The sequence below is a fragment of the Sinohyriopsis cumingii genome, chromosome 1, assembly GCF_028554795.1.
Source record: "Sinohyriopsis cumingii isolate HCF-2022 chromosome 1, ASM2855479v2, whole genome shotgun sequence".
Lineage (NCBI taxonomy): Eukaryota > Metazoa > Mollusca > Bivalvia > Unionida > Unionidae > Sinohyriopsis > Sinohyriopsis cumingii.
The window spans coordinates 117,882,444-117,894,836 of NC_142961.1; the positions used below are offsets into that span (position 1 = coordinate 117,882,444).

Sequence of the window (12,393 nt, forward strand, 5' to 3'; positions counted from 1 at the left end):
TGAGAAAGTAGCTCCCATCAATAATTTCATGCATTCCTTGTTCAGCTCAGTGGACTTGTACTTGAACAACAAACTGGTTAGCAGCAGCATGGATACTTACCCTTACCGTGCCTACCTGGAAAATCTCTTGACGTACGGAATAGATGCCAAGGATACTCATCTCAATGCCTGTGTGCTGTGGCAACCTGACGAAGCGGGCGAATTTAATGAAACAGGTCTTGAACCTGACCCCAAATCAAAAACAACCACCAATGAGGGATTTGTAGAACGAAGAAACAGAATCATAGATGGACAGAGTTTAGAACTGATGGATCGTTTGCATTTGGACATGTGGTTGCAAGAGAAATATTTGCTAAACGGAGTGAATGTTCGCCTGAGACTGAATCGTAGCAGTGCCGCTTTCCCTTTGTTGGCTAATGAGGATGCTACTACTGGTGGCAATCCCAAAAGCAAAATCGAGGAGGCCAAACTATACGTACGACGCGTGGAAGTGTTACCCAAAGTGGGAAACGACATCAGTCAGACGTTCAGCAGAACGACCGCCAAGTATCCTATACGACGCGTGGAAGTGAAAACCTTCACCATTCCTAAGGGACAGCGATCCATGATCGAAGATCATCTGTTCCAAGGACAGTTACCCAAACGTTTGATCCTTGGTATGGTCGAGAATGAAGCCTTCAACGGACACTTCGAAAAAAATCCTTTCAACTTTCATCATTACAAAGTGTCCAAGATCGAAGTCAGTCGCGATGGCAAGACCTTGTGTACCCGACCTTTCGAACCCGACTTTGCCAAGAAGAATTACCTGAGATCGTACTTGTCCCTGTACGAAGCCACGGGACAGTTAGGAACCAACACCAGTCACGGCATTACGTACGACGATTATGACGGAGGCTATGCTTTGTGGGCTTTCGATTTCACTCCAGACCAAGGCAGCGACGAGGGACATTTCCACCCTATAAAATCCGGCCAGATTCGTGTGGAACTTCAGTTTACAGATCCACTGAAAGAGACAGTGAACGTCATCCTGTATGCAGAATTTGACAATACGATAGAAATCAACAGTTTGAGAGAAGTCATTCTAGATTACTAGAAGTCATGGAAGACTGTTATCCCTCTTTACAAAGTGGAGAAACTTTGGAGATGGAATGTGAGGAGACCGTGGAAGGAGAAGAATCTCAAGATAAAGACGAAGAAGTTGTCATGATGAAGTCAAGATGGCCAGAACAAGAAGCCCATTTAGTCTCCTGTTTTGCCAAACTCTTGGTCGACAAAATGACGGAATTGATCAAGAAAAATTGCTATGGATGTCAAAACGATCATCCCAGTCAAATTCAACACGATAAATGCCTGATGTTGAGTCAAGAAGAAAAATTGGACGAATATCTGGACGAAGCTTGGAGTCTCATCTCGAACAAAGACGTGTTGCACCAGTGGTATAAAGACTTGCGTGAACATTCTTGTCCACCATTAACCACTCAAGAGATCCATCGTATCGAAGCTCTCCTGAATCAGAGTGAGGAAACAGAACGAATAACCGTTTATTCGTCAGACATTTTCAAGCAAAAAGTCAGAATCGAATTGACGACTTATTATTACCTGTGAAGAAGAAGAAAAAAAACACAAAACAATGGATACCTGGGAACTTTATTACCTTTTGAACCACAGTTCGTATACGGCTTCTTGGAATCCTGTCGTCTGTGCTAAAGATGAACTCCCTCATCGCAAACCTAAAGACCATCAAGCTTACGTGATCAACACGGACGACAGTCATCTCCCAGGAACCCACTGGGTAGCCGTCTACTTTCCTCAAGAAGGATGTGTGGAATATTTCGATTCGTACGGATTGCCCCCTTTGGAAGACGATATCATCGACTTTATGAGAAGAAATGCTCAGACCACCCGATTCAATAACGTGAAATTACAAGGCACAGATTCCTTGGTGTGTGGACAGTACTGTGTGTATTTTCTGCATCATCGCAGCCTGGGCTATTCCTTAGAACATTTAGTGACTCATTTCGATCCTCGTTCTTCTGCTAGAAACGATGTGAAAGTAGATCGATGGTTTTGTGACCATTATGCTTATCTTTTGTCTCAAGCTAGGAAACGTAGTGTCCATCAATGGCCTAATGATTTCCAACAGTGGAAATCACAATTTCATTCACAACGTTGTCAGCCCTGTTTAAAGTAGATTGTCCATTGAGAAAAAAATGTTGTGTTTTGAAAAAAATTGTTTGATGTTATCATGTTGGATTATTGTTAAAAATGTTAGAGTTGTTGTTTAGTGTTAAGTGATTTTTGAATAAAAAATGTTGTCTTTTGAAAAAAATGCCTTTGTGGTTTGTTTAGCTATAAGAATGTTGGATTGATGCTCTTTCATTTCTTACTATCCCTCTCATGAACGTTGCGGCTCGAAAACCGTGTGGGATGTTTTCCTTCACGTCCGCGCTTTGACTTTAAGAACCGGGGATGTTCCCAGTCTAACCATCCATTGTCGACTCATCCTCCTACGAAGATGTGCTCCAAACTAGCTAAGCTCAACGAAGCCTACGTGAATCTGCATAGGGTCAGACACAGTCTGATACCGAAGCCAGAAGAAATAGAGAATGTGAGAATGTTAAAAATCACTGAAGACCTGATAGAAGAACTCTTCAGAGAAGAAATGAACAGGGAAAGAGAAGAATGGACAGAGAAGTACAGACTTCAGAGACAGCAGCAACAGCAGCAACAACAGCAACAGCAGCAACAGCAGCAGCAACAACCTGAAGCTGACAGAGGCTTTGTCGATTGCCGTATCGACACTAAAGAGTTCTTCTTCTCTTTTCGAAGAAGCAGACCTATCGCCAGAAAGTCTATCCTCAGAGGACATCGCATTCTTAGAAACTAAAAAAGAATGCCATAGCAAACAAAAAAACCAGCCCTTTTCAGGGCTACCCAATACTCTAGAAAAGAAATAACGATTAATTTGCCAATGTGTGTAGGTAGAGTAGTGTGAAAATAAACACTAACTCTTTTTTAAAAAAATGTGAGGGTATGTGTTTGTGTGTTTGTAAGTGCTTAAGTAAGTTGGTGAGGATAGTAGATTAAAATCATGTTTTCTTGGTGTTTGAGGTGTATATTTGGAGTTAGATTGGATTGCTTTGCATATGTAAATAGTCTATTGAAGTGATTTATAAAAAATTTTAAAATAGTGATGGGTAGCATAAAAAGTGAGTGAGTGTTTCTTTTAGGTCCGCGCGTTGTTGTTGTTTTTTTTGGTCATGATCTAGGTAAGATCCATTTTATGTTTTTAGGGGGATGTTTTCCATCACGTCCGCGCTTTCAGTATAAATTGAAACTCGCTGGGCAGTCTAGCTACCCTTGTTGATTGATCAACACAAGAATGAATAGCAGAATAGTGAAACTGTTAGAACTCCAGATGCACCTGGAATATGCCAGGCGCATAGTAAACGAACTATCAGCGGAGGCTATCGTAGAAGAAGCAAGAATAAAGAAGGAAGAGGAGGAGAGAAGAGAGAGGGAAGAAGAGGAAAAGAAAATAGAAGAGAGGATGTCTTACAATATTCCCGAGACAGAGGATTGGGGTGCTGCAGCGAATCATCCCGCCTCTGCACTCTCAAGACAAAAAGTAAAAAGAGGCTGGAGTCAAAGATGCGTGTGCGGCGCCAGGCCTGGAAGGTGCAACCATTAGATAGGTGCATCTGGAGTTAAAAAAACAGCCCTTTTCAGGGCTACCCCAATACTCTAGAAAAGAAATAACTATAGATTTGCCAATGTGTGTAGGTAGAGTAGTGTGAATATAAACACTAACTCTTTATTAATAGTGGAAGTGTATGTGTTTGTGTGTTTGTGTTTGTAAATGCTGAAGTAAGTTTGTGTGTTTGTAAATGCTGAAGTAACTTAGTGTGAATAGTAGATTATGGGTTTCTTAGCGTATGTAGAGAGTATAGTTAGGGTTATATTATATGAAATGAGAAAAGTAGGGGGATGTTTTCCTTCACGTACGCGCGATGTTCGGTCATGATCTAGGTAAGATGAATTTTATGTTTTTAGGGGATGTTTTCCTTCACGTCCGCGCTTTCACTATAAGAACCCACAGTGTTCGTTGTTCAAACCATTCTGCAAAGAATAAAAAGAAGATGGCGTCAAACCAAATGGACAAAATACAAACCTTGCAAGACGTTTTAGACAACTTAGGAATAATGGAACAGATGCTAATAAGACTCGTTGAAGACCATTATTCCTATAGTCCCCATCGTGTAAAGATGGAAATTAATAACTTAAGAAAAGCAAAGGACAAGATTAGTGGTGTCATGAAAGAGATAAAGGAGGAGAAGGAGGATGAAGAGGAAAGAATAAGAATACGCAAATGGAACGAAAAAATTGAAAAAGAAGAAGAAAATGAAAAGAGGAAGAAAGAAGAGGAGGAAGAGAAGAAGAAAGAAGAGGAGGAGAAGAAAAAAAAGAAAGGGAAGAAGAGTGTAGGAGATAAAATGAGAACTTGGTGGAGAAAAAGAAGAAATTAGAAGAAGAAGAAAACCCAAAGGCCCTTTTCAGGGCCCCCATATTTCTCGAAAAGAGATAGCCTTTGAATTGCCTACCCCTTTTTTAAAATTTAAATTTAAATTTAAATTTAAAAAATTTAAAAAAAAAAAAAAATCCCATGTTCAATTTCCCTTGACGCTAATCAGACCCAAGATTTTTCCTCCATGTTAATTTCCCTTGACGTTAATCCGACCCACGATTTTTCTCCATGTTAAATTTCCCTTGACGCTAAAGTGACCCAAGGGTGTTTTTAATGCTAATTCCCATTGACGCTAATCCTACCCCCTTTACTACTGCGGACCTTTTCAGACACGAAATAATATCATATACCTCATTATCACTCAAACATCTGACGGCATCAACGTAGTTGTAACCAAATAGCGTTCTTGTGGTTGTTTATGGTACAATTTCTAAGCGACCCTAGTCATTTTTATAATGTTCTATTCAATTTATATTTTTATAAATATGTTTTACTCAAAGAGTTTTACAGAATATTCTACCTCTTAAACTTTAATTCCTTATGTCTCCTCGAATTCCTCACCCCTCCCAAATGTGTCAGAAAGTTCGTCCCTTAAACAAAGTTTAAATTTTAAAAATATCCGAATTCAAAAGAAGTGAATAATATTGAAATAAACTTAGTAGTTATTAAATCATTTAGGAAACGTAAAGTTGCTGGTTTTTCTTGTTAACTTCTTTAACAGAATTGCTTCCCCATCTTTTACTTTAAACGTGTTTTACCATTATGCTTGCTTCGCAATTTCTATGTGCCAGTCAATGATACTACCAAGGTTGTCAGTGAAACTAGCTTAGTGGTTAGTGATACTACCGTAGTGGTCAATAATGATATCATAGTGGGCAATGATACTACAAAAGTGGTCAGTGATATTACCATAGTGGTCCATGCTACTACCACAGTGAAGCGTTTATAATGCCCTTCAAATAATTTCCGAGAATAATTAATCCGTTAGTTTACTCTTCTCGTTGCATTGTCTGTAGACATCATTTAGGCTCATTAACAAAGTTATGATCCTCTCTTCTAAACTTTCGATTACATCAACGAGTTTAAAATTCTGCGTAATTTCATGTTATCTGCATATTAAATCTAGATTGTATGGTAGTTCTTTGCTTCGTGTGCTGAGTTAGTATTTACAGTTGTAGTACAAATAAGAATTATTTTTATTTTTTAAATTTTACCCATATTCACAAATACATAACTCAAGAGGTAAGCACAAATTTGCAGATTTTTTGCATTCAATCAAGACTGTAACAGGAGAATGGCCTTTGACGACGACGTTACGTGCAATATTGCAGTTACCGTCATTTGCCGAATACCAGATGGCGTGTTACCATCATGGGTCCAATGATATTTGCTCACCAGTAACAAAACTTATTGGTTTCGTCAGAGTGAATTCATTTCTGTACAATAACGTAGTATGTTCGCATACAGATACTTTAGATTATGGTATGAAAGTAATACAACAAGTACAGGCTTTTGTTTCGCTCAATATATTAGTTTATTGAGATGTGATATATATATATATATATATATATATATATATATATATATATATATATATATATATATATATATATATATATATATATATATATATATATATATATATATATATATATATATATATATATATATATATATATTGGCTGGCGAGCGAAGCGTATTTCAGTGTACAAACACCACCACTCCAACCCCAAAACCCAGTGTATTCAGGCCTTCACAATCCTATAAGTGTATATTATATCTGAGTTACCATAATCAAACTCTGCAGATTTAAATACCATTTTGAAACGTGTGGTACGCGTGCAGAAGTTAATATAAGAGAAAGAGACCGTCCTGATTCTATTTCAAAAACACTTGTCCTGCCATTGGCGAAAGCAATGCACAAGTTTTTCATTTTATTTAATGAAAAGGAGCGTGGAGTAAATTCCAAAGAAATGTCTACTATTAAAATTGTTAATTCTTTTGAAAGTTACTCGCATAATAGAAACAGACGTGCATCAAAGTTTTAGAAAACTGAATCTTTTCTTTTAGTGTTAAAAGTCAAATATTTCAAAGTGTTCACACATATATCGTGATTATTTTATAAACATAGAAAACCTTTTCTCGTTTGTTTCGTCTCGTTCGGTCGCATTCCTATTTTGTCTTTGTTCTTTAACATTCAAAAACCAACCCCACGCTTACCTTATCAACAAAATATCGTCCAATTTCCATGACTGTGTTGGCATAGTTCTCAAACTCCTTCCAGAGTTTGGTTGGGAAGATTTTATATACAGGAACGTTGAATGTGAGGGGCTGCAACTTTTCGAACAAACCTCGGAGACTGTCGATAAAAGCCTGTGCCTTGGCAGGTGTAGGGTTAGCGAAGCATCCGATTCTTTCTTCAAATAGAAACGTACCGATCGCTGAAAATGTTGAAAAGAAACGTTCACATTCTACGTAATTCAGGCAAAAATATCAGGAACAAGTGAACAGGTAGGAACAGTAATTCTAGATAGAATACAATTAATAATAATGGATATTACGGTCTATAGAGCCCAACGATATTCACTTGTTGTTGTTGTTGGGTTTAACGCCATTTTTCAGCACACGATAGGCTATTCATGGCGGCCAGTATCAATGGTGGAGGAAGAACCCCGGAAAAACCCGGGAAGAACCACCGACTCACGAGAAGCTACTGGCAGGCTTTCTCACATACCCACATTGGCCGAATCCTAGACTCGAACCCACGCAGACAGAGGTGAGATGGCAGTGATCCGTAACGGAGAGCGCTTTAGACCACTCGGCCACTCGCGGCCCCGATATTCACTTACCCAGTGTAATGTTGAATCTGTCCTGATATACACTTTGTGGACGGAAGTGTATTTAGTCATCGATGAACCTAATGTGGCGTTATGCCTTATATAGTTTTTGGATCAATGGTGTGGAAGAATCTATTTTTTTTATTACTATTTTCATCGCATATATCACCGCATGGCTCGGATCGAAGAGTGGGAATTGCCCATAAGTACCCTCTCCGAAAATAAGCATAAGGTCCCTCTGGATTTGTCAGTTAAAAACGTTAATATAAGCATGTTTTATTTAGGTGCGCATGAGATTGCCTCCCATTAAGCAGCTCTAAACGACCAAACGTATTAGAATAGTGCTAAGCGATTTTGAATACGTGACACCCATCTACACAGGACAATCTAAGGACTTCCTTTTATAGAAATGTGTGTTGTACATAGAAGTGAAATATGTTGGTAAACTTTAGCAGCAGGGAGGGCGAATCATACAAGGTTTTTTCGCCAGAAATCATCTCTATCAATAGTATTATAAATACTAAGACTTATTTTGGAAAACAAACCCTTTATTTTGGCAACAATGACAATAAAGGTGTCTATTTACCAAAATAACAGGTTTAAACGTGTAATCTAGTCTTGGAAACGTTATTGCTGCACCGATTACATAATAAAACCAACTTGGGTTAGCGCCCTCCCTGCTGCTCTTAACTAAATAACGTAACCGCGGAATTAAAAATTCACGTAAACAATAATGGCCAACATCGAAGAAGCATATTCTGCTAGACTAGCTCGAGAGCGACTAGAAGCAATCAAAAAATGTATTCCTGTGCGAGATAGTGTCAGAGAAAAATTACAACAACGACAGCAAGCACAGGAAGGTTTCGCAACGACCACAGAGGAATTATTTAAACCTATCACTGCAGTCACTGGAAAGGTTTTAACTGCTATCAAAGGACGAACTGAAGAAAAGGCTGCAATTGAGGGCGGAAAACCAGAGCAGGGTTTGCTTGAAGCAATAAAACAACTTAGTGAACAACAAGTAGCAGTCGCAGCTGATCCAGGTGCAGTAGGTCCACTTGCAACTGTCAAGGAAACATTTATAAACAAATTTACCGAAGATGGCATCAACGAAATAAGAAATATTCCACTGAGTAACGTAGAGGAACTTCGGCAATTTTCTGTTTGGATCGTCGAAAATTATCGTCGCAGACATGAATTTCTAAAACCAGAAGCTGCCAAGGGTATGTCTCAAGCTGAGTGGGGTGATTATGTGTATAAAATAAATCGAGGCCTTCCCCGAATATTAAAAGGTGATGATACCTATAATTTTATAAAAACAGGAATAATTGGGTATAATAAAGAACTGAGAGATCAAGCAAAAAAAATAAAGGAAGAAAAACAAAATCGCGAAAATGCAAGCGAAGGAAGTGCAAAAGAAAGTTACCGCAGAGAGAGATCAATCACCGCCATCTGAACCACATAAACGAAAAGGACGACCTAAAAAAGAGAAACCAGCGCCGTCTTACTCTGATCTTCCGGAGGGGGATATTCTTGAAGAATTGGGGTTGCTTGAACCTAAAACTGGATCGGGTTTTATTTCCTGCCCTGATAGCGTTATCAACGACGTATCTCGGCTAGAAGTTCTCATCGGAGGAAAACGTGCCGGAAATAACTCTCCGGAAATAATTAATGAAGCTGCTGCTATCTGTCAGCGATTATTTCGTGGTGGCATCATGGATGTTCGTACCTATCGGGGGCTCATTGATGAACTCGTAGACGGTTACTACAGCGACTAGTAATTTTAGTTAGAGAAACAGCAATTGAATAACATGATTATACACAACGCCCAACCCGTTCCAGTCAGAGTAGTAAATTCACGATTACCGGTCTACAGAGCAATCTACGGAGATGGTCTCGGTGATGTTGTTACGGGTTTGTTTTCAAGGATAGCCCCTAAGGCGTTACCGATTGCGAAACAATTGGCGATGAAAGCGATTGATGTTGTTAAGGATAACGCCCTTGGAGCTGTTGGTAATCTTGCCGGAAAAGCATTCTCGTCAGTCAAAGGTAGACTGTCACGGTTAGTACGTAAACCAAAGGCGGTTAAACCACCACCAGTAAAATTACCGAGCACTGAACTTATGCCCGCGGATGTCAGTAAAGTAATAAATGAGGCCGCAAATCAAAAACTCGTATCTCTTGTGACTCAACAACCCGAACAAATAAATACGAGCCTGATATCAGGAAGTGGTCTTCGTTTTAGACGTCGATAATTTATATAAAATGTTCAAACGAGTATCAGATCCAGCGTTCGATATGGATGCACCAATACTCAAAGATGAGTCTGTGCGTGATTATCAGTATTATTCCTACGAAGCAAGATCACCCAATCAGCGCGGACTAATTGAGTTACAAGTACATGATACAAGCAGATATTTCTTACCCGCTGAAGCATTCCTTGAAGTCACGGGTGAAGTTGTAACAGATGTTGTCGCTAATACAGCATATGGAGAGAATGTCCGAGTTGGTCTTGTCAACAACGGCATCATGGCACTATTCAGAAGTGCTTCATATAGCATCGACGGAAAGGAAATTGAAACGATTCAGGATAACGTTGACGTTGCCACAACAATCGTGGGATTAGCACGATACTCAGATGATTACACTAGATCGGCTGGTCCGACTATGATGTTCGCTAAGGATAATGCTGATCATCCTGAACACAGATCTGTTATTCCGGTACAAACATCACGAGACACTGCTGTGGACCCACAACCAGCTGGATTTGCAGATAGACCAGGTGCTGCATTTCCAATATTAAGACCTAGTCCAAATTACAATCTTGGTTTTGCTACACGTAAATTAATGTTATCGGGTGATCGCAGAAGATTTTCATGTGCAATTCCGCTGTCTCACATCTTTGGGTTCTGCAGAAATGTCAGAAAGGTTATTTTTGGAGCCAAGCATACAGTTGTACTTGTTAGAAAGGGTGACGACAACGACGCTATCTGGCGAGACGATGCTGCTGGTATTGCTGCCGGTAAGGTAATATTATTCAAGCTTGCTTTGTGGATGCCAGTAATGTCCCCGTCATTAGCTGAAGAGCAACGGTTACTCTCCTTCATGGACACAGGTGGTAAATCATTGATATCATGGTTGACAACATCTACAGATTCCATTCAGGGTGCCGGTGCTGGGCAGTTCACGTGGCACATAGCATCACAGCAGGGGGTGTCAGCACCACGACATATTTTCGTAGCACTCCAGGCTAACGAAAGAGTAAATAGTCAAACACATTCGCATATGATATTTGACAAACTTGCTGTCTCTGAAGTTTCGCTGCGAATAAACGGGCATCAAGAACCATCCGAGGATATAGTGATAGATTTTGTAAATAATCAAGTTGCACGTGCGTATCATCGTCTGATGACATTTATGGGACGCGATCAAAATATTGATACCGGCTTGCAGATATCACAGTTGGATTTCACAACGTTGTATCCGATTTATTACTTTTCACTGGAACATCTTGATCTAACCAAACAATCGGTCGTTGATATACACTTCAAGGCTAACGTTGGCGATTTTCCCGCTGGTGGTTTTAGAGCAATCGCTGTCATACTCTCCGATAAAGCAATGTTGCTTGAAGGTGTTGGCGGCCGAATGAGAGTCATTGATGCGCCAATAGAAAACCTGTAGTTTTCCGAAAACCTTCAGGTTTCCACTTGCAGCGCTGTTTTAACAATGCAATTAGATCAATCTCGTATTAAATAAAATGTCATACAGTTATCTTAATGTGACTCTGACTCCCGGTCAGGTAAAAAAATTACAGTCGAAAAACGCGAGCACATGTGGGAGATCAATAACGTTAAAACACGATCAGCTAGCGGGCGGCCCAAACAAACTGTCGCTGACTAAAACTCAGCTAAAACATTTCAATAGCGCGAAGCAGGGTAAGACTGGAGTTCGAATTGATCTCTCTCCGGCCGCGATCAAAGATATGATTAAGTCCGGTGGAATACTTCCATTTATTCCAAAAATTGCCGCCGCGTTAGCACCAGCATCAGCCGTCGCGGCAAAGGCGGCCGCGTTAGGAGCTGTTGGAACCGCAGCTGGATTAGCTGTCAAGAAAATGACCGGAAATGGTTACAACAAACAAGGAGGAAATTTAGCACAAGCAATACGATCAGAAATATCAAGAATATCATCATTACCAAATGTTAGGAGATATTCTTCGCTGACGGTAACACCTGCGAGACGGGCCGCTTCGGACCTAGTAAAAGCGGCGACATCAGACCTAATGAGAATAGCTGCACCAGCCATAGCAAGAGCGACATCAGGATCAGGTTATAAAAAAACAGGCCGCGGTCTCAGACTCCCAGGAACTCCGGCGTCATGGTACCCAAAACGATTTTAAAAACGCTCCCGGCTTCTAACTTTGATCTACTTGACGCCGTCAAAAAATTACGTATAAAACATTTCAGAGGTGTATTTATGCGAGATGAACTACCGCTGACGCCGAATAATCCAGAAACAGGAATTATTAACCTTGACAACCGCGATGGCCCTGGAACTCACTGGGTTGCTTACGCGATCGATCCACGTGGAATTGTATATTTCGATTCGTACGGGTTAGCACCGCCAGTTGAGTTTCTCCGGTACGTTCAAAGGCTTCCAATTCCAGTTTGGCAGTCAACGCTGCCAACACAAACACTAATTGATCCTCCGATATGCGGTCGTGAAGTATTAAATGTTCTTTCCGCGATAACAAAACATCCAGCGATTCCTCCTCACAAAGTCGTGCACGAATACACCACATTTGAAAACAGCGGTAACAAATAATGGTTGACATTTACGGAAGATCAAGTAGAACCAAGGAAAAAAAAGAAGATATTGACTTATCGAAGTATGCAACCAAAGATGACGTTGATAATCTTTTAAATCTGTCCCTGGTCGACCCAGATGAGGTTGCTGTTTTCAAGGACAAACACGGCAAACTAAAAACTAGTAACGTTCCGTTGGGTGACATAATTGTCAAAGTTTCTGGAG

The 12,393-nt window shown here is 40.1% G+C and overlaps 1 protein-coding gene across 3 annotated transcripts in view; it reads right to left on the reverse strand.

Annotated features, from left to right (window-relative positions):
• The window catches only part of LOC149807723 (cytochrome P450 10-like), a 100,233-nt gene that overhangs the window by 24,877 nt on the left and 62,963 nt on the right, over positions 1-12,393 (reverse strand). For all 3 annotated transcript variants that reach the window (XM_089969821.1, XM_089969803.1, XM_089969811.1), the window contains one exon: positions 6,746-6,966. In XM_089969821.1, the coding sequence (XP_089825947.1) occupies positions 6,746-6,966 (221 nt within the window). The remainder of the gene's footprint in view (positions 1-6,745; positions 6,967-12,393) is intronic.